At 41.3% G+C, this 22,997-nt stretch overlaps 1 protein-coding gene across 5 annotated transcripts in view; it reads right to left on the bottom strand.

Moving 5' to 3' along the window:
- Nucleotides 1-22,997, bottom strand: part of LOC144665184 (germinal-center associated nuclear protein-like) — a 60,817-nt gene that overhangs the window by 15,482 nt on the left and 22,338 nt on the right. For all 5 annotated transcript variants that reach the window (XM_078526357.1, XM_078526359.1, XM_078526360.1 and 2 more), the window contains exons 20-28: nucleotides 22,293-22,616; nucleotides 21,428-21,472; nucleotides 20,664-20,747; nucleotides 20,076-20,194; nucleotides 19,367-19,480; nucleotides 18,403-18,606; nucleotides 17,583-17,726; nucleotides 17,357-17,425; nucleotides 16,409-16,658 (exon numbers count right to left, since the gene is read on the bottom strand). In XM_078526357.1, the coding sequence (XP_078382483.1) occupies nucleotides 16,409-16,658; nucleotides 17,357-17,425; nucleotides 17,583-17,726; nucleotides 18,403-18,606; nucleotides 19,367-19,480; nucleotides 20,076-20,194; nucleotides 20,664-20,747; nucleotides 21,428-21,472; nucleotides 22,293-22,616 (1,353 nt within the window). The remainder of the gene's footprint in view (nucleotides 1-16,408; nucleotides 16,659-17,356; nucleotides 17,426-17,582; nucleotides 17,727-18,402; nucleotides 18,607-19,366; nucleotides 19,481-20,075; nucleotides 20,195-20,663; nucleotides 20,748-21,427; nucleotides 21,473-22,292; nucleotides 22,617-22,997) is intronic.

Below are 22,997 nucleotides of genomic sequence, written 5' to 3'. Positions count from 1 at the left end.
GGAACTTACTTGCCTTTGCCTCCCAAACTGGCAAACAAAAAAGCAATTATTAACGTGCAAAACAGTGACAACCAGTGTTTAAAATGGGCTTTGAGAGCTGCTTTATTCCCGCCTGCGAACGGAAAAGATCCTCAAAGAACAAGTAAATATCCCGTTGATGACGGCATAAACTACAACGGAATCGATTTTCCGACACCCCTAAAGCAGATTGACAGGCTTGAGGCGCAAAACAGAAACCTTGCAATAAATGTTTTTGGGTGGCACTTGAAAGACGGGTGTGTGATACCTCTCAGACAAAGCGAAAAAGAAAACAAAATACCCCGTATAAACCTTATGTTGATTGAGTCAGGATTGAAACAGCACTACTGTTTTATAAAAAGAATTAGCGCTTTGTTACACGACCAAACCAAACACAGTAACAAAAAACACTTTTGCATGATGTGTTTGACAAATTTTACAAGAGAAGACTTGCTTGAAAAGCACAAAAAGTATTGCAATGGGGTCAAAGGCAAGCCAACAAGAATCGAAATGCCAGATGAGGAGAAAAACACCCTTTCTTTTAAAAACTACCAAAAACAAATGAAAGCGCCTTATACGATTTACGCCGACGGCGAGGCATTGTTAAAAAAAGAGCGCCGAGAAACGCCCGAGAACCGCCAGAAAAGTTACACGTACAAAACAGAAAAGCACGAGGCATGCGGATTCGCTTACACGCGTGTAAGAAGTGATGGTGAACACGAAAAACCATTCGTTTACAGAGGAGAAAACGCCGTTGAAGTATTTTTGAACTGTCTTTTAATTGAAGAAAAGAAAATAAGATATGAATTGTCAAAGCCAAAACCTCTCCTTATGACGCAAAAAGACTGGGCAAACTTTAAAAAAGCCGAAAACTGCCACATCTGCGAAAAATCGTTGGTGAAACAAAACTTTTTAGACTCTTTGCCGGTTTGGCTTAAATCTAATAAAAAGGAGTTTGGTTACTTAGGACAGTTACACAAAAAATGCTATTACGAAAGAATAGAATTGGCGAATACTCTTAATAGCGGGAACCATTATAAGCTAAAAAAGCTTGAAAAAAAATCACACAAATTAGCCGCTGAAAACCAAAAAAACTGCCTAGCGTGCAAAGAGCCGCTTATCCAGCCGAACTACAAGGATGCGGTGAGGGATCATTGTCACATAACAGGCAATTTTCGAGGAGCCGCGCACAACGTGTGTAACTTAATGATGAAAATAAATCCAAAAAATATTCAAATACCAGTTGCATTTCATAACCTGAGTGGCTACGATGCTCACCATTTGATGCAGTCAATTTCGAAGATTTCAAAAGAGGCACAGAAAGAGGTAAAGTGTGTTGCAAACAACATGGAAAAATACATTACATTTTCACTGGGGGGTTTAAGGTTTATTGACACTTTGAACTTTTTACTTGGAAAGCTTGAAAAACTTGTAGAAGATACGCCGAAGGATGCATTAAATATGACGAAAAAGGTTTTCTTTGAAAAAAGTGAACTGTTGTTAGACAACGGAAAATATCCAAGCGAATACGTTGAAGTGTGGGAGGAATTTAATTATAACAACTTGAGTGAAAGTTTTTTTAAAGGTGGGGACGAAACTAAAGAAAAATGGCAAATTGTCAATAACATCCACATAACAGATGAAGGATACAAAGAAGCAAAAACCATTTTTATAGAAAAATTTGGCTTGTTAACACAAAAGGGGATTTATCCCTATGAATACATGGACTCATGGGAAAGATTTAAAGAAACAACTTTGCCGAAAAAAGAAAAGTTCTACAGTAAACTTACAGGCGAGCACATAACAGACAAAGAGTATGCACACGCGCAAAAAGTGTGGGAAACCTTTGGCTGCCAAAATCTTGGAGACTACCACGATTTGTATATCAAAACGGACGTTACCCTGTTAGCGGACGTTTTTGAAAACTTTCGAAAATTATGCCTTGAGAAGTACAATCTGGATCCCGCAAATTATTACACGTCGCCAGGTCTTTCTTGGGATGCGCTTTTGAAAAAGACAGGTGTGGAGCTTGAGTTACTCACAGACTACGAAATGCACCTCTTCGTCGAAAGGGGAATAAGAGGCGGGATTTCGTCGGTAAGCAAGAGATATGCAAAGGCGAACAACCCATATGTTAAGGGATTTGATCCGAGTCAACCAAAAAAATACATAATGTATCTCGATGCGAATAACCTTTACGGGTGGGCAATGAGCAAGCCGCTTCCGAAAAGTGGTTTTAGATGGAAAAAGGTTATGCCAACAGAAAAAGAAATAATGACAAAAAAAGAGCATGCAAAAACTGGATGGATTATGGAGGTGGAGTTAGAATATCCGAAAGAGCTGCATGACGCTCACGACAGTTACCCATTAGCGCCAGAGAAAAAGAAAATAGACAAAGAAATGTATTCGCCTTACCAAAAGAAATTAATGAATGATCTTGAATTAAACCCCCCAAACACTGAAAAGCTTGTTTTAACGCTTGAAGACAAAACCAATTACGTCGTGCATTACCGAAACTTGCAGTTTTATTTAAAACAGGGAATGAAACTCAAAAAAGTGCACAGGGTTTTAGAGTTTGAACAGGAATGCTGGATGGAGCCCTACATCCGGATGAACACAGAATTCCGAAAAAAAGCAAAAAACAACTTTGAAAAGACCTTTTACAAGCTAATGAACAACTCGGTTTTTGGAAAAACAATGGAAAACCTGAGAAACCGTGTAGACATAAGAATAGTAAGAAGCGACGAGACAAATAAAATAAGAAAATTGGTCGCAAGTCCATTGTATTCAAGGCACGTGATGTTTTCAAACGATCTTGTCGGAATAGACATGCGAAAAAGTAAGCTGTTTCTCAATAAACCGGTCTACACAGGCATGACTATCCTTGACGTAAGCAAGCTATGCATGTATGACTTCTTTTACAACCATCTGAAAAAGGAGTACGGGGAGCGTTGCGAGCTTTTGTATACAGACACAGACAGCCTTTTGCTTGTGATAGAAACAGAAGACGTTTACGCGGACATGGCAAAAAACATCGGCGAGTACGACACAAGCGACTACCCCGAAGAGCATTCACTTTATTCGAAAGAAAACAAAAAGGTGTTGGGGAAAATGAAAGACGAATGCGCAGGAAAACTGATTTCAGAGTGTGTTTGTTTGAGGCCGAAAATGTATTCAATAATGACAGAAGGTGAAAGCGAAAATGAAATCGAAAAAATAAAGAAAAACTTTCCTGAGGCAAAAATAAAAGAGTGCACTTGCGAAGGGGAAAAAATGCAGGTAATAATGGCAAACGACGAAGAATTGGTCAAAAAAATAAAAGAGAAACATCCGAAAGCAAGTGAGTCAAAATGTTGTAACACGCTGAAAGTGGACGAAAAAAATATAAAAAAGGCAAAGGGGGTGAAAGAGTGCGTGACGAAAAATGAGATAAATCATAAAGACTTCAAAGATGCACTTTTTCAAAACAAGGAAAGCTTTCACGAAATGCACATGCTAAGAAGCTATGCCCACGAGATGCATTCAATAGTGGTAAACAAAAAATCGCTGTCGCCATTTGACACAAAGAGATGGATAAATGAAGATGGGATAAACACTTTGGCATATGGGCACTATCGGATGGGTGCGGAGCACGAGAGCGAAGCTCTTGCAGAGAAGGGGCAAAAAAAAGAGCCCACCGCCCCATAAAAGGGAGTGAAAAAACTAACTAGCCGCCAAGCAAAGGTCTCTCTAGAGTGCTTTAATAAATAAAAAGCCACTCAGGAGTGCCCAAGGGGCTCAAGCACTAAGGGCTTGGTGGTAACTGTGTATTTGGAGGAATAACAAGCAATTCTTCACGCACGAAGCCGCGCTTTGGACCATCGTGCAAGTAATAAAGAACTGGCTGATTAGGTTTAGTAACAGACCTTTCAATGCTGTAGACTTTTAATGACCAAATCGGATCTGTAGCCCTTTTTACGCCGCCTTCCAGCTCGCCAGGTTGGTAGAGAAAGCGCACATTAACGAGAGAGGGGAGTTTTTTTTCTTTCTTGCCAACAGGTCTTGTATATTTTGAGGACGGTTTTGACGAAACAGCCTTTTCTTTAATTGCAGCAGCAGGTTTCTTACCAGTAAGACTGGTTACTTCGTTGTTCAGAGCGGCAACAACTTCGGGTAGCCTTTTTACCCACGCTGTCGACCGCTGGCCAGATGGCAGGTTCATCTCGACACCGTACTGATAACCAAACAGGCGCTTTGCCAGTGTTTGATTAAAACGTTCAACAATAGCTTGATCTCTGTGGATATTAACACGCCCGCGTCTAATATAGGTTTTGTGATTTTCCATTTCTTTGGTAACAGCCCCCATGAATTCGCGACCAGGGTCAGCTTGAAGCATCTGTGGCCATTTTAGTGCACTTCGCCTGTAAATTGTCTGAAAACCTTTTGCAACCTCAGTTGAATCTTTGGAGGTCAAAGGCTCGGCCTCTTTGTAACGGCTGGCAACGTCGACAACAGTCAGAGCGTATTTGTAAACTTTTCGCCCTCGCGGCAGTTTGTCGTGTGGCAGAAAAAGAAGGTCCGCCTGGTGGACCGCGTTTGGAGAAGAAACATCGAATTTTGGGCGAGGAACGTATCGTGGTGCCGGAAGGTAGATCTGCCAAAGGGCCTGCTTAACGAGCCACTTTTTTGCGGCATCTTCGGAAACCTTGGCCGCCTCGGCTAATTTTTTTATCGCTGCAATTCCCTTCCAGTAGCCCTGGGGGCTATAGTAGACTTTCGAGATTTTCTTCGAAAAGTTTTGCTCCGCAAAAATCTTTGCATCCATGTGTATACAAGAAAAAAAGAAAAGTTTAAAGAAACCGAAAGGCAGCGTACCCAAGTGCAAGCGCGCCAGCGCCAACGAACATAAGTTCACCTTGTTTCTGCTGCTCACTTGGCTGATAGAAATCAGAGAACTTGGGTTCTTTCGGAGGAATCATTTGTTTGTCAGGATGTGCCTGGTTGTAGAGTTTGAAAGCGTAGTCTGTGTTCGTAAAGTTTTGTTTCGCTTGCTGTTTGATCTCATTGTTGGTTTCGATCCAGTCGAGAAGCTTCGTGCGGTCGCGAGAGTACTTCGCGTAAGCTGCCTGGTAAGCCTCGAGAGCTTTGTCGTGTCTTTCTTTTTCTTTCAAAGCGGCGTCATCTCCGCCACCCAAAGCTCGAGCAAGATAGTTGCCGCCAATGAAAGCAGCAGCGTTCAAGATAGCTCCGCCAGCCATAATCGCGACGCTTGCCATTTTGTTATTATACTATTCTAATTTTTTTTTAATTGGTTGGGAGAATTTTCTGGTCCTCGAGATACTGTTTAAGTGCAACGCTGCCAGCCATGACGGCTGTGAACTTTACATAGTTCATAAAACTGCTGCTTGGGTCGGATGTGAAGTTTTCTTTTACAACTTTTTTGGCAGCCCAGCCGATTCCGGCGGCAAGGCCAGTGAGAGTCGCGGCATCCATGAGTGTTTTTACGAGTTTGTTGTCAGACATGGCGGTTCAGTATAAAATAATAAAAAATATTCAATTGAAAAATTTTTTTGTTTATTCTTCACCGTTTTGCGAAGCAAAGTTTGCAACTTCTTCACCAGATTCAACTTCTTTTGTTTTTTTTATACCTCTTTTAAAAATTGTATCCTCATCCTTTTGCACCCGAATAGCGGTTTTAACGCAAGTTTTGGAAAATTCAAACCAAAGTAATGCAATACCAGCCATAGCTGCACCTTTAACAAGGTTGTCAAGAATAAAACCAAGGGACATTGTCGGTATAATAAATGAAAAATAAATGTTCAAAAGAAATTTTTTAATCCATCGGACGGATTCCTCTTTGTTTGCGAGGTCTAATGGCATTTTGGATTGTCGAAGGCGTGTCTGAAGAACGCGTTGCAACCCTTCCAATACTTTCTGCTGTAACGCGCAAAGCGCGGGGTTCCTCTGGGACCCCTGGTGTGTCATCAGTTATAAGAGTTGGCGGAGCTTTAAATGTTGGACTTCTTTTTTCGTTTATAAAGGCTTTTATGTCTTCGCGTTTCACATAAGTTGTAACGATTGCAACGCCGATACCAAGCAAAGATATCCATTGATTTGTGGTGAGACCGCTTGATTGCGGCTGAGGCTCGGGCGGAGCTGGTTCCGTTACGTCCGGTGGTGTTACATTTCGCTTTGCAGCAGCAGATTTCTTTTCCTTTTCTTTTGCAATTATTGCAGCAGCCTCGACAGCAGCTTTTTTCTGTGCTTCACGAGCCTGTTTTGTTTTTTCAGCTGCAAGCTTGCCAGCAGCAACTCGCTTTGGATTTTTGGCAGGCTTTGTTGCTGGAGTTGTTGAAGTAACTTGTTTCTGTTCTTCTTGAGCGATCGGAGTTGGTTCGAGCTCGGCCATTTATAATAAAAAAAAATAATATTTAAATAGAAAATTGCTCAGCAAGATTTTTTGCTAAGCAATTGCTAAGCATTGTTCAGTAATTACTTAGCATTTTCTTAGCATTGCTCAGAAAAATCTTCAGTAGTGTTTGTGTCCGCATCTTTGGAAGCACCTTTGGTTTCGCACAGCGAAGTGTGCGACTTTGTAGCTTCGTTTAAATCAATGTGCTTTGTTGTGATGAGCGCAGCATTTGCAACGGCAAGAAAGCGGCCGCATTTCAAAGCCAGACCGCCTGCCAAAGTGGACAGCTCTTTGCTGATGATGTAGTCGTTTTTGAGTTCCTTCTGATAATCATTGACGTCCTTGATATTTACGGCCATACCAACGACTTTAGTAACAAGAAAAATAAAGCTGTCAATCAAGCTGTCGGTTGTTTTGGATCCAACGTATGCCTCATATCTCTTTAAGTACTTTTCAACTTCTTTATCTGTCAAGCGCTTCACCTGCTCGTGTGTCAGTTGCACACCGATTGCTTCTTTGGCTTTTCCTGTTGAAACAAGGATTGCAAGCTGTTCACGCAAAGCAGGAATGTCAGGGCCTTGAATGAGTGCCATAGCGCTTTCTGTACTTTCTGGTTCAGCTCCTAGCAGTTCCATTACGGAAGCTAATTCTTGTTCACTTGCAGCGCCCTTGACGCTCTCGGGAGGAGAAGTTGCGAACGGGTCAGCCATTTATTACTCTAAAAAATATGTTCAATAAGAAAATTTTGTGCCGTAAGGGTGGCGATGAGAAATGACAAGATGCGAAAACTTATTTTTTTTTAGCTTTAAAATGATTTCTTTGTAATCCTCATGGGCAAGTTCGCCAGCGTAATCCTCAAAGATTGCCTTCGTGGTCTTGGCAGAGGGGGTGTAAAAGAAAACGATTGCCGCAACATTTTCGCGGAATGAGGATGTTATGCTTGTCAATTTTTGGGTTAACACCCATATGCTCAAGCCTGCGTGGCGAGCAGAGAAAGCAAGATTCACCAACTCCCCTGTTCTTCCTTTTACATCTTTCGAAGCAGCACAGTCGTCGAGGATGATAAGCGTGTTCGTACCCTCAAAAAGAAATCTTGAAAGCCTTAACCAAGATTCCACCTCGTGCTGCTCACAAATTAAAACAAAAAATCGAAGATCTTCCTCAGCAAAGCGATAATAAGTCTTGTTGTGCGCGAACGTCGGGCAGATGAGCACGATGTAGTCAAACTTGCCTCGGAAAGGGCCACAAAGCTGATTGACCACGTATCTTGTTTTTCCTGAGTTCGTTGGTCCCACAATGAGGGCGTTGAAGGGTATATTGGCAGGATCCATCTTCGTTCGTATATGTACCTAAGGTACACTTTTTCAAAGAAAAAATTATAAAAGCACAGATTCTAACTGCCTGCCAATTATATTCATTTGGGCGTCGCTGATTACGTAAATGTGGCAGTTCAAATTACCTGAGCCGCTTGCTTTCCTCTCTAGCTCAAGCTGGACACCGTCCTTTGTGTTCACAAGGCGCGTGCCGCTTCCGTGCATCGAGTGGTCAGCCATGGAACGCAGATCAATAAGAAGGCCAAACTTGTCTTCTGTGTAAAACTTTTGCAGAGTCATGTGCTGCGTTTTATTTTTTTCTTTCATGTAGAATCTTTTAACTTCTCCCCAAATGTCCATTCCTTCGATGCCGTTGTTGTACAGCATGTTTGGCGAGCCGTTGACAGTGATGCTTACTTTTGTAAGGTCCGGGTTAATGTACTTTTCCGAGCTCCTTGCACCTTTGTTATATTGCTCAATAAATAGGAGCAAGATACCTTTCATGGACCTCCTCTGCGGGTTGACCCTTAGATTCAGACGTGTGTCGGAGCCTTTTGCAAAAGTCACCACTTTAACACGCTGGATGTGGTCGTAAGCGAACTCTTTGCCGCCCGAATAAGCGCTGAACGCTTCATCTGCAATTTCCTCGCTTCTTATCATCTCGTACTCCAGCTGGATGTTTGTCAACTTGTATTTTAGTTTTGTTGTATCTGAGCCTCTGACCACATGTTCGGCTGCCGCGAGCTTCAGTTCGAACACAAGATCGTTGTATAGTGCCTGAGGATAAAATGCCCCATGGTCAGTTAAAATCTGGTGATCCAGGCGGATGCGGTATTTATTTCCATATATCTCATTCAGCTTTTTTTCTGCGTCCACACCTGAAGTTTTCTTATCGCCAGCATTTGAGCGAATTTTGTTAAGGTCCTCGCTCTGAATGCCCTCTGGCACCCTGTCGTCGCGCTCCTCCTGCGAAAGGAAAAAATCCTCAAATATTTTGTAGATGTCATAGCCAACCGTGTCCTGCACGACGGTGCCTTCGTACTTTACAACAAAATCGTCGACCAGAGCTCGGCTGACGTTGTCAACCAGAAAGTTGTTGGCATGGCCTCCGCTCAAGTCGATGTTGAAGCGCAGCGCCAGCGAGCCGGGCACAATGACCTCGTTTTCGTTCAGCTTGGGCACTGAAACATACAACGTTTCCTCTGGATTGGCTTCTGTGCGGTCGAAAGTGATTCGTTTTACCGCGCGCTCGGCTTTCAGTGCGCCGAGTATTTTCTCTGTGCGTCCCGGTCGAAGGTTTTCTTGAACAGCAGCCATCTCTCGATTGGTTTTATTGTTAAATTGAAAAGTTTAATTTAAAAATATATATATATAAATTAAGCGATGGCGGAAGGTGGTGGTGAGTTTGGATACGAGGACCATGATTTGGACCGAGATCTTGACCACAACAGTGATAACGATGATGAAGAGGAACAAGAGGTCGACACAACCCGACCATTTCAGCCCGGGGAGGCATCCACACCCTACCATGGGGGTGAACAACATGAAATGCAAACGATGCAGCACGAACAGAGCGGGCTGCCAGACACATCCTACGAAGAAACACCTTTGCTTGACAGTGCGCAATCAATGAGCGAAAAAGCATGGAAGTCTCTAAAAGGGGTGTTTCCAGAAAGCTCATCAACAAATCTTGAAGCTTCTTACAGTCTAAAGGGCAGATTACAAGTAAAAATGGCCGGAGCTGGTAAAAAATTATATGACCTTTTCACCACCAAAAGGGGTACAGGTGGTAAACAACAGCTAAATCCAAGTCTTACAAAAGAAATCAGGAAAGAACTTGGACCAATGGCACAAGAACTTATTGAGAAAGAAAATGAAGAAATACGAGAAACCAATAGAAGATTAAGAGAATCTGAAATCCAAGTTCAAGAGTCCCAAAAAATCGCATCAGAAAAAGAAAAAGCCATCGAAGAAGTAGAAAAAAAAGAATAAAAATCGAGCGAAATAACGCCATTATTGAACAACTTGGGTCAGCTGTTGAAAATAAATCAGAAGTAGAAAGACTTAAGCTATTAAATAAAAATCTTGAAGCTGATGTAAAAAACTCAGAAAAAGAAGTTGCTGCTCTTGAAAAACTGGCAAAAGATAAGGCAAAAGAACAAAAAAAAGGCGACCAACTAAGGGCAGTCCTCGCTGCCCAAGAGAGCAAAAGAAACACTTTGGAAGAAAATCTCAACAACACAAAAGGGTTGGATGATTTAAAAGAAAAAGAAGCCGAGATAAAACAACAAAACGAGGAAGACAAAAAAATTATTGAAGATGATAATGCCTCGCCATCTGAAAAACAAGCAGCGGAAGACAGAGTCGCAGAAAGAACCGAGGAGCTCGGGCGTTTGCAAACGCAGATTGCAGAAAGAGAAAGGGCGCTTCCACTTCGTGAGAGGATCAAAGAGATCTTCAAAAAATATGGCGTGACAGTAACAGCAATACTTCTTGCTGCTGGTGTCACGATTGGTTCTGTTATTGGAACAATTACAAACGCGTTGAAGGCAACCGGCAAAGCGTTGGGGAAAGGCCTAAGTGATATTGGCTCAAAGGTAGCATCAGCTCTGCCTGGTCTCATTGGCTCGATTGCGAAATTTCTTTTCAAAACCGCTGGTCAAGTAATTGGATTTCTTGCAGAGCACACCTGGCTGCTTATCCTTGCTGTGGTTGCTTTTCTTGTTGAAAAATACATCAAAAAGAGACGTTAACGCATAAGGGTGTAGAGCAAAGCTGCTGCTCCAACCGCGCCAACAGCAACAGTTGCTTTGTTTATTTCGTGTGAATCATTGGCTACGGCCTTCGTAGCTTTAGCGCTTTGCGCGTTGCTAGCTGGTGTTTCAGCAGCGCTTGCGGCGGGTGTCCAATTTTTTTTTGCTGTGGCGCTCTTGTGTATAGGATTTGAAGGGTGGCTGTTTGGTGGGTTGATTTTTGATTTTCCTCCCGCCATCAGTTTAAGAGCTGCTTTTTTTGTAGCTTTATTAACCTCATCATTCACTCCTAATTTCATCCCAACAACAGCCTGCTTAAGCTGGTTATTGTAGCCAACAACGCTTTCTGTGTTTATCACCATACGAGCGGGCATCAGCCAGGCACCTGGGCAGACTGCAAGGTTAAGCCGAACCTTAGCTTCGTCGATGGCTAGTTGGTATCTTTGGACCGACTTTGCCAGATCAGGTTGCCTTATAGCGTCTTCAACCAACACGAGGAACTCACTTTGCGCTTCCTTTGCACGGCCGCCTGTTCCAAGTATGCTACTTCGAACGTTCACCTGCGAACCGAGAATACAGTAGACAAAAGCCTCTATCGACTGGTTTACTCTCGACAAACCTGCCTGAGTAAGCCCTTCAGTGCCGTTAGGACAAAACCAGTCTGCCTGTGCATATGCAGCGTCGTCTGGCTCGATGTATTGAATCAAGTTACCTTTGCTTGCAGTTCCACCTTCATCCGAAAATTTATCGTAATCGGGGTATTTTGCTCCAGTTTTGTTTGGTCCAATGTTAGTAATCCAGATATAAACGTTACCAAGTCCGTGGTTTGCGCCTGTTGTGAAACGGAAATCGCTTGACGGGTCGACACCGAACTCAGCGCATATTCTTTTGTAAGAAGCCACGTCGTACTTGTTGTCGAACTGGCTAAAAGTGGGGTCGCCTGGCAAGGCGCTTACGCTCTGAATTCCCCCCATCTGAAACAATATTCGCCTTATCGTGAAATAAACGTGAAAAAGATAAAAATTACGCACAATCGGTGGCAAGCTAAGAGCTGAGTGCTCTTCATCGAAAATATCTCGACTTATACCGCAGCCTGTTGTCGCGCACCATACCGCAAAGTTAAGTTGCTGTGGCCAATAGCCCATATTTTGGCTAGCAAGCCACCTTTTTGACTCTTTTCCTGATGTATGCTTCAGTTTTGTTTTTTGAAAAATCTCTCTTAATTTCGTTGTGAAATATTGATCTGGTGTGACGTAGATGTTGATTTGGCTGTTAAATATTTTTTTCAAACTCGGTGCGGCTTCGTGAAATCCAACCGCGGGAATTGGCAAAGATGAGCCTTTTGCGCCGCTTGGTGACAGCTGTTGTGGAAAACCGCCTGAAATTTGATTCACCCCCAGTGCTTTTTTCATCTCTGGGCTCCAATATTTGCTGTCAGAGCCAAAAACATTTATCAAATGGCCTTGCCCTGCCTTGTAATAAATGTCTGCCGTTGCTGTGTGGTTGTACGCGAACTCAACCTGTGCAACAAATTTTGTTCGGTCAGCGTTTGGATATTTTGCAAGAAAAGGTTTCCATGCATTGTCTTTTGCCGCTTTAGAAATTGTAGTTGCTTCTGGGGTTTTCATCCACTTCATAAAACCTCTTGTTTTTGCATCCATGGTCCTCTTTTATATTAAACATTTTTTTTTTTATTTAATATAAAAATGGTTGTGCTGACTGTCACCACAAAAGAAAATCCGAACACTGTTTATTTTGACCAGCCTATTCCAAAACCGAGCTATATCCGGCTTTTAAGTTGTTCTCTTTACAACAGCTGGAATAGTTTGGAAAAGGATGGAATAGTTTTTTATAAACAAGTGAACAAGGAAGAGAAGGCGCGTTATATACGGCAAGGAAACTTCTCACTCGATGACATTGGGAGTATTTTTGAAAAAGGATTTCCAGAGAAAAACATGTTTTCTGTAACAAAAGGCATTGCAGGCCGTTCATTGATAATAAAAGCAAAAGAGCCCAATTTAAAAACTTTTGGACTGAATGAAAGTCTTATTAAGTTCTTTAATTTGCCTGGGTTTGAGAATTACGCAAGTATTGAAAAGGAATTTTTTGAAACAATTGAGGTAAATAATGTTTCAAATCCTAAAAATTACTTCATCAACTGTGACCTTATCGACAAGCAACAAAGCTTGCTAAATGGTAAGCCATCAAGCCTTTTAGCGTTTTTTGACATACGTGGAAAACCGTATGAAAAAGTTTATTACCAAAATACACATTTTAACGTCTTGCGCGACGTTTCTGCTGAAGAAAATGTATCATCTCTGACTCTTTCGATTAGAGATGAGAATGGAAAGCCATTCGATTTTAACGGCTCAAATCTTACATATGAGTTGGAATTGAATTAAATTAAATACAAAATTAACTTTTATGTATACGAGACCATGTCATCTGCTAATGTTCTCCCGAGTGCCCCTGCTTATGGTGATCGCGAAGAAACACAACTTTATCCAAGCCTCCCAACAAATGCCGAGAATTTTCGGCTGACTGAAATAAGTAAAATTGAAAAAGAAATATCCGCTGAAGCTGAGCATTACAGGCTTGTGTTAAAAAAATATAAAAAAGTCCGGAAAGTTATTCACTATTCCGTGGTCTGTCTTGGCGCCGTGACGGCAGCTCTGTCTTCTGGAGCTGTTGCCACTTCACTTACTGGTGTTGGAATTGTTATCGGCGTGCCTGTTGCAGCAGTAGCAGGTATATCTGGTGCAGCTTCCACTGGCCTGTCAGTTATCAACAAAAAGCTTGAACGTAAAGTTAATAAGCACTCAAGAATCCTCGCTCTGGCTGTTGCAAAACATGACTCGATAAACAGCTCTGTCTCACAAGCTCTGAATGATAATCTTGTTTCTGACAAAGAGTTTCAACTGATCTTACGAGAAATGCAGAAATATCGTCAACTTAAAGAGACTTTACGTTCAAGCTTTGCACACAAACAAACAAATTCACAGCCAGACATCGAAAAAATACGACAAGAGATCATGAAAGCAGAAAGACAAAAAATGAAAAAAAAACTTCTCGAAAGCACCACCGACATTTCGAAATAAAATTTCAGTCCAATAGAACATTTTTTCATTTAATGAAAGAATGATTGTCTGCGCTCATCTTGTAGTTTACTTTGTGATGGAAGCATTGTCGTTCGAGTTGCAAAAAAATGTTCGAGACATCACAAGAGAGGTTGTTGTTTGCCTGAACGAGGCAAAATAAAAGGTTAAAGCGCGCTTAAAGTGACTTTCAGCCGAGTCGAAATCAGAAAAAAAATAAACACTTGATTTAATCCCCAAAGTCAAGGGCTTGTCTGAACAAGGCATGCAATTTTTTTTTGTGTGTGTGGGTGAATGTCCCACAGCGTCAGACTTATGCAAATCAACAGCTTTTTAATGATATAATAAGCAATCAATAAACATTACAAGTGTGTTAAGTAAAATAATTTTATTCAGTTGCTAAGTTAAATGTTCGTTGACAACGGCGGACATCTATGGCCGCGGTATCCAAGGTAAATTGTTCGTTGACAACGGCGGACATCTATGGCCACGGTATCCAAGGTAAATTGTTCCTTGACAACGGCGGACATCTATGGCCACGGTATCCAAGGTAAATTGTTCCTTGACAACGGCGGACATCTATGGCCACGGTATCCAAGGTAAATTGTTCCTTGACAACGGCGGACATCTATGGCCACGGTATCCAAGGTAAATTGTTCCTTGACAACGGCGGACATCTATGGCCACGGTATCCAAGGTAAATTGTTCCTTGACAACGGCGGAATATTTAAGGTTGAGAACTTGGCTGATTTTGTCAATTCGGGTTACAGCGTAACCCATTTGAAATTTCAAAGTGATGACGTTTTGAGGTCTGTGACTAAAATAATTTTGTCAATTCAGGTTACGGCGTAACCGATTGCATTCCAAAGTGATGACGTGTTTTGGCTTGTAACTTGGCAAATTTTGGTCAAGTTTGGCAAACGCTTTAGTTGTATTAGGCTATCGTTTGACATCTACAAATGATTCATGTCGATAAACTGAGTTAAATCTTCTTAATTTTGATCGAAAAATGTTTGAAAAAACGTCTACAAGCATCCGATATACTTAACCTTGCAACCAAACTTCACGACCAAGCATCTGATTGTTGTCCGTAATTGCTTAGGTTTCGCGAAGCGAAGGCACGAATAGCTGATGTAAAATATTATAATCAGATCCTAGTTTGTCGTTTCCAAATGATTCATGTCCGTAAGCTGCGTCTTTGCTTCTTTTTTCGATTAAAAGGTTTGATAAACGTCTCCATACATCGGCCATACTTGCTTGTGTAATACAAAAAAGCTTATGTGAATAATATATAGTTATAATTTTAACGGTGATTGGTCACAAAAGACGTCATTACATCGGGAAATAACCTATTAACTAAAAATAGTAATGACGCCTGGTGAATAAAATTACCGTGATCTTATATTGTTCTTTTATGTGCTAGAAAGTTCTTAGCTCAATATTTCACGGTATATTTACATGTTAGTCAAATTAAATATTGTTGTTGAATAAATCATAGCTCTCAAAACACACATACAAAGAGTTTGAGTTGTTTTCCGGCTAAAAATATTCAAAATGAAAAAAAAAACAATTAGATTACGTCAAGGGGGTTTCCCACGCAATTGGCACAGGGTAAACAATGACTTCCTGTGTTACTCGATAATTTATGCACTCACCGGAGCGTGCAAGTTTTGTTTAGCTTGTCAAAACGTTTGCGACAACACTGCTGTCTAGTTTTTTTAATTTTTCAATCAGCTCGTCTGTTAAAAAGATTGTTATTTGTTTTTCATTTTCTTTAGTTTTTTTGTAGGTTGTAAACGCTTTTCCACGAGATCTTTTCAAGTTTTTCTTTACATTCAAGTTAATTTCTCCAGTTCTCCCTCTTCCCATCTTCGTTTACTCAATAAGAGCATTTGTTCAATTGAAAAATAATTCTGGCGCGCCTGTTCTTTGGGGCTTGGCGGGGGCCACTTGTTTTAGGACAGTCCTCAACAAGTGTTAAAAGGGTGCCTTTGCCTAGATACATGTGCATGGGTTGAAAGGCTGTCATCTAACCCCGACACACTTGCAATATGAGGGTTTTGGACGCAAATCCAAAAAAACAGTGAGGGGCGAGAATGGCGAAGCCGGCAGGCGAGCCAGGCGAAGCCCCGAACGCATTTTTTTGGATTTGCGCCAAAACCCTCATATTGCAAGTGTGTATTTGTGACAATAGCTTTAAAGTCGAGGTAAATGTAGAATTGATGTTATTTTGTGGCAATAAAGATAAAACAGCTGGAGAATAACCTGATTTATCTGGAAAGACGAATCATACGCTTCAAACGGAAGACTGCATTGCAGGCGTTTATGATGGGCGAAAATGTGTCGCGTTGTTTACAACTGTCATCTTGGATTCAGTTTGTCTTTCTAACAAACACCCATTCTCATCTCCAGAGAAACTTGTCCCTCTTAAATTTGGCAAATCAAATCAACTGTTTAAAAAATCCCTTAGGGATTTTACTAGTACCACGGTTGATTTGATTGGCTTGATTTAAATCCTCTCTGTTAAAAATCTAGCCAATGAAATCATGCGTCTTCCTACACACTCCAGAGCCACTTGTTCCTTGTGTCCCAGGCTCAGCCGGCTAAAAGGGACAAGCGCCTCTGGGGACGAGAAAGACTAACACCTCCCAAAACTTTTAAAATTCACCCCAGCCTTCCTCGATCTAACCAATCCAATATGGCCGTTAAAACACTAGAAGGGAATATTCGCCCGCCAAAATACGCCTGGTATGCGAACTACTCAAACGTGTAATTTTAATTTTAATTTTGTTATTATTATTATTGTAATTATATCTTTTTTTAAATCTACAAACTAACCTTTTTCTTGAGTCCCTGTGGAATATTATTATGAACCGGATAAACTCCTCTTTTGAATTTTTCCTTGATAACAAAACTCATGCCCAGCCCTTTGTCCTCACTGCCAGTGAATTCATTACAACCTTCTGGTAACGAAATGACCAATTTCCAGTACACTGGGGAACTGGGATCTAATCTGCCAGCAACTGGCTGCAATCTCATCGAGTCTGCAAGCAATGAAGGTACGTCCAGCGGTCTACATGCATGCTTTCTGGAAAATAAAATGAATAAATTAACTGATTGATTGATTGATTGATTGATTGATTGATTGACTGGTTGGTTGTTGCCGCCTCAACAACAGTAGTTTACAGTCAACTCTCTCTAAGACGGGCACCTTCGGGACCGGTCGCAGCAGTCCGTCTTAGAGAGGTGTCCGCTTGGCAGAGAGTCGAGGTAACATGACACCAGTTATTCTGAGATAATAAAGTTAAACCTTTGCACAATGTAACAAACCTTTGCTAACAGCAACAAGACTAAAATAAGAAAAGGACCGTATTTGCTTGTTAAAGCAAAAATTGAGAGCTACAAACTGTAATACTGTAAGTAGTAAACGGCCTCTTTAGTGTCCATACACGTAAGCATAGAAGTGATCCGTTAAAGCGTCATTGTTTTTGGTTAGTAAGCTTGGTATACACGTATCCTTAGGGCGCTGACTAACTTTGCTTTAAGTCGGTACGAAGTTTGGAAGTATTTCGAAAAATAAAACATGATAAAAAACACTTCTCAAGTGTCCGTTAATGATTTCGAAGTGTCCGTTGTCTGTCTTAGAGAGGTGTCCATCTTATAGGGAGTTTGGTTACAGTAAAATGACTGAAAAACGGCAGGGACCATCACCAGGTGTCTGTCTTATGGAGGTGTCCGTCTTATAGAGGTGTCCGTTAATAGAGAGTTGACTGTACTTGGCCATACCTACTGTCCTCCAAATCAGATTGTCGTTTCGTGAGCACATCATGAATTTCACGTCCTTGCACATCAGTTCTGTAAACATGGAAAATCTCCATCAATGTCAAATCAAAGTTGATTGGCTGTTGGCGGCCATCTGTGTCACCGACAAGTTCACCGCCATGAAAGCAGTGACAAAAAGACAAATTGTACTTTTCACGATACAATTGCTTTCATTATACAAGTACATTACCGAATAGAGGCCATGGTGATGCTTTGTGTTCTGTGTCCCACAAGGTGCTGGAGTTGTTCCTCAGTGCTCAGCATGGGAGCCCCTGGAGGAAAGGTGCTTAGAAGGCCCTTGAGGTGTACACTGGTCCGGTAAGATTTCAACCACCTGGACAGAGAGACGAGCGATATCATACAATTCACAAAACAAAAACCCAGAATATAGTGTTAAATCGTTTTGTAATGAAAAGCGAAAGAAAGGGTAACGAAAACTAGAATCAAAAATGTGTACCGGATGCAAGTGTGTAAGCGGTGAACAAACGCGGGAAAACGTGACAGAGGCCAACAGCGCGGGAAAACATACATACGGCGGTAAGTGCGGAAAGAATCGACAACGGCAAAAAGGGCGGGAAAATGTGGCGATTTTTTTTTTTTGGTAGCACGTCATTGGCCAATGTAAGAAGATACATCTTTGCTTTGATTGGATGCAGAACAATGGTAAAGGTGTGAAGGTAGGGAACAAATAGCGTTGAAGCACGAGAAGTGTGTAAAATGTTATCACGCGCTTCAGTATAGGCCACGTAACGTTCTTTAACAATGCCTGCAGGATCACAGAGTCTGTCCAAGGAAGAAGGGTTAAAAACAAACACGAAGCCTTTCTAGAATTGTACGATGCGAATCAAAGTAAACAAACTAACTAACTGCAAGTGAAGCCTAAATGCTCGCTGATTTATTCAGGAAAAAAAACATTATCCAGGGCTAAGCACAGTTCACTGTATTTGTAAAAGTAAGACAAACCATGAAACTTGTATTTTAAGACGGTCAATGCAACAAACACTCCGTACCTCTTAAAGTATCGAGCTGTTCTTCTCCTCTTGACGTAGCAAGCCAGTTGTTGAAGCTTAGCATCTCTTTCTGTTTTTTCTTCCTGCAAAACCTCCTCAGCAAGCTCTTGTAGTTCATCCAATACTCCTTCTTCAATCACTGACAAACAGATCTCTTTGGACGCTCTTTCTCTTGCTCTTTGAAGACGCTCTTCTTGTACCTCCCTAAAAAAACGTTAAGACTTGAATAATGTTCCATTACCACCCAATGCCATACTGGCGATCAAAATAACAAACCAGCCTTTATATTACAAACAAATGTCTCCCTGGCGTTATAAGTCAAGTTACAAACGTACAAGGTTAACTTTGAAAAAATTGGCGGCCTAACAGTTTTTCAAATCTCAAATCACGCAATCTGTTTTAATTTTCTTCATTTTTGGGCCATCCGTACCTTCGTTTGTTGTGTTAGGGAAATATTCCTTACTCTTTTAAGTGGTTACATGTATTTTAATATTCCACTAAGTTTGGTGGCCATTTTCTTATTTGCAAATTTGGCGAAAACCCATGATAGAGTTTCTTTAATCCATAAAAGACCCCGTGTCCCTATCATGTTTTTTCGCCTTCTGTTAGCGGTTGTTTTAATTCATTCCTACGTCTTCATAATAAAAATAAATGAAAAAGGGGGCAGTTTTTGTAACTGTCATGACGGTAAAACACAAGCGAGAGAAATCAAGGTGAACCGGAACTGGTGACAAGAGCAAAATATATCATTCGTCAGAAACCGATCAAGCGCGGCAAGCGCGGGAAAAGCGCGGGAAAATAGCTTGCACCTGATTAGTCAAAATAATATGCATCTTAACTACCATTGGTTAAAACCACATAGCACTGTTTCCTGGAACGATGTCAAAGCTAAGCAAACGCAAGACCAAAGCAAACCGTAACACAATTTCGCGTTGAATATTCATTGGAAAGTGTTGCGTTGTACCTTATAACTTCTTTCACTATTCTTGTACATTCAAGGAAGATAAACTCTTCTGTGAAGTCACGGTGAATAGTATTTGATACTCGTTCTTGTGTTGCTGCATTTTCCTCGTCAATTCTGGGGATTAGAAAAAACGATAATATTATGAACTGTTTTATTATTTTTGGATCCACAAAGAATGACTAACTTCAGGCACCGTTTACACGGGGGTCGGTTATTAATCAACACGGTTTCATGACCTCGAAACCGCATCGACAACGACACGGTTTTGAAGTGTTTACACGAAACATATCCTACCGTTTTCCAAGTGTTTTCGAACGTGATTGTATATAGCAAGCGCTGCACGCTGTGCGAGGTTCGTCATGTTTACTATTCGCGATCCAGTCAATTTGTGGCAAAACACTTGACCGTTTTCAAATCGATGCGGTTTTGCCGTTTACATGACCAATGAAACCGTATCGTTTTGAAAACGCTCCACGATCCGGTTTCAGTTGTGTCCCGTGTAAACGAAAGGCGTAACCGCATCGAAAGCGATGCCGTTACAAATGAAACCGCCCGAGTTATACTCTTTGATCATGAAAGCGATGCTTTTTTTCTCATCTTCTTTTATCATCGATACTTTTAAGGGTTAAGAGTTTCGCGATGTTCTCTTATCTTAGGGTAACTGGGTTAGGTAATAGGCATAATAACATCAATACACATTTCGAGATACCTCTTTTTATTCAGTTCCTCATTCAGCACTGAATTGGCTGTTTCTCTAATGAACTCAGACACTGTTTGCTCGTGAATAGAATCAGTAATCTCCGAAGACAACTGCAGACAAATATGAACCTGAAAATAAACACATTAAGTAAATTGTTAAGCTGTGTTAGACCCGCGTAAAACGCCGTACTTTTTTATGTGCCAAACCTAATGCAAATGATAATTGTTTTTGCTTACTTACATTTTGGTTCGGTCATGATAAAGAAGGGCGCTAAACCTGAGATTTGGTAAGCGAGTGAGTAATTTGCCTTCTACGGAGTGATGCGGTAAATTAAAGGGCAACAACGTTTCATTTCAAGAGTATTTCGGAAGTTACACAATGTACTTTTCCCTACTTTTTTAGATGTAAACAGTTGAAGCTAATTGGAGTTGTAAATTAAAAAGTTGTATTTACAGTAAATGGTTTGGACGCAAGGGTATCAGTACTTCGTATAGTGTGATACTCTGGGTGAGAGTAATTCTGAAAAGAATTGTTGTTGTTGACTGACGTTTCCAGAACCTGAGAGGAAATATTTATTTACATTTGTGACAGATGTACCTTGTCTAGTGCTTCTTTTGTGATTTCTGTGTACATTTCATTCATCACCTCCATAAAAAGCTTCTTGGTGAAATTAACGATTTCCTGTAGATAAAGAAAAAACAAAAACCTGATAAGTGACTGCATTTCCAACGTGGCAATATGTTACGTCTTGTAGAGGGGGGAGGGGGGGGGGGGGTAAACTCCCTATGGTGAACTGTGCGGCGAGGTTCCGCCCAAAAGAGCTACCTCTTCCATGCTGTAGGTATATAAAGGGTAAGAATTTCACGAGTTTAAGTATAGGAAATTGAATGGTGTGGAAAAGTGCCCTTTAGCTTTTACAGGGCCCACTAAAATATCCAGAATAGACGCGCCTTAAGTCTAATTCATCTAATTATTTTAGAGAGTTACTGAAGTGAAAAGTTTAGGAAAAGGATACAATATTTTAACTACTTTTACACCCATTCCACGCGCACAAAAAAATGCGTGCGTATACGGTTCGAGAATGTGTGCCCATCTGGCTCTCTCTGTCTCCTTTTGTATTAAGGGGTCTATTAATTTTGTATTATCAATTTCAGTTTTTCTCCAATCCACATAAATTACTAGCTATTTGTTATTCGTTGAATAAAAAACTCTATTGTGAAGCACTACAGCAAATTAACTCGTACCGTCCAGTATGACTTTAACACGTTTAACTGTATCATTTTATCGTAGAAAACTGTGATGAACACACAACAGAATGCCTAACAGTCCTATACACTGTAATGCCTACTTTATTAACCCACCTCTCCAGAATAAACCACTGTGTCTTTAGGCGCCCTCTGAGGAGCCTGAAAAAACAAAATTAAAAGTAAAACGATTTCAATCTTCACAGTAGACAAGAGTATCAATTTCTTAATTGTCCTCTAATCAGCAGTCTTCCGCGTTTTTCGAATGACCTCAACAGTGATTCGAAGATCAGGAGGAATTTTCGCAGTTGCCTTATCTCTAATACTAGTGTGGATGCATGTACAATATTCTGGGCTTATAAATTCCTTACTGATAACACACTTTAGCCGATCTAATACTATACCGTAAACGTGCAACCCTAATCCATCTCGAAAATAAGCCCCTCCCCACTCCCACCACAATTCGAAATATAAACTCCACCCCCACCCCCCAAAAAAGACTCTTCACAGCCCTGTATTTTTTTCGTATTTATATTCGATCGTTGAACAAAAAGAAAGAACGGCAAGTGAACTGAATGCCAGCGCTCGCGCTCGCTTCGTTCGCTTTTTTTCTCTCCAGCGTGTCCTTTTGCGTTGAAAAAATGTCTTCGGAGATTACTGATTCTATTCACGAGCAAACAGTGTCGGTCTAAAACAAAAAAAATGTCAGGTATAACAAGCCCCTGAATAATAAGCCGAACTGTTTTCCCCTCACATACAGAATGCATTTTTCCTGATAGTAAGCTTCCTACTGAACAGTAGCCTGCGAGCATGCTCTCTCTTCGGGGGCAACATAAGGGCACTCGCTTCGTTGCCCCCGAAGCGCTTACGTTGCCCCCCTGCCCCTCCCCCCTCCCCCCCCCCCCCCCCAGAGAGAGCCTGCTCGCAAGATATTTGAACAGCCTGTTTTAGATTCCAGATTTTGAGTGTGGAGCATGTGTACCTGAGTGAAAGGCCGCTGAACAGACTGTCCAATGGCTCCAGTGAGACCTGCCACTGTACCAGAGGATGTTGTCAAGGCAACTGACACCTGCCCATCAGAAGTGTCTGGTTTTGGCGTCAGCCTCCCAGGGAACGGCACTGCAGATGTGCTGACACCGAATGCTGGCTGCCGTCTAGCCTGATCTGCTGCTTGTGATGGGGGAGCCTCTTCTTGGCTGAAGACAGAAAGCAGCTCCTCTGTGTTACCGATGTAGCGGCCATCTTCACTGAAGCTCAGGCATGGTTGATGTCGTGGGGGAGGTGGAAGGGGGCCATTGTAGACCACCTATAAGTAAAAGTCAGAGTAAACCGTAAAAGACGGAAATTATTTTTTCCATAAAGCAACTTCACCCACAATGATTAAAGGAGAAGTATCACGGGTTTTAATTGTTTCCCATCGAAACTGTGCTATAATACTACAGAAAATAATCCTAGAACACCAAAAAAAGATATCAACCGAATTCTTGAAAAAGAACAAATCATGATCGTTTCTAGCGTATTTTGGAAACAGAAATGCGAGAACTTGAAAAAGTCAGCCTAACCTTTTTCAAGTTGAAAATAATTAATTTCGACCCTTTTCACCAATCGCCAAAAACACTCGTCGAATCAATAGCCAGAGACACTTGTCGACAGTTTAAGTACACTAGGTGGTAATTAATAACGAACC

The sequence above is a fragment of the Oculina patagonica genome, chromosome 9 (genome assembly GCF_052425735.1).
Source record: "Oculina patagonica isolate OP01 chromosome 9, crgOcupat, whole genome shotgun sequence".
Classification (NCBI taxonomy): domain Eukaryota; kingdom Metazoa; phylum Cnidaria; class Anthozoa; order Scleractinia; family Oculinidae; genus Oculina; species Oculina patagonica.
This window is presented reverse-complemented; position numbering and strand designations above follow the sequence as displayed.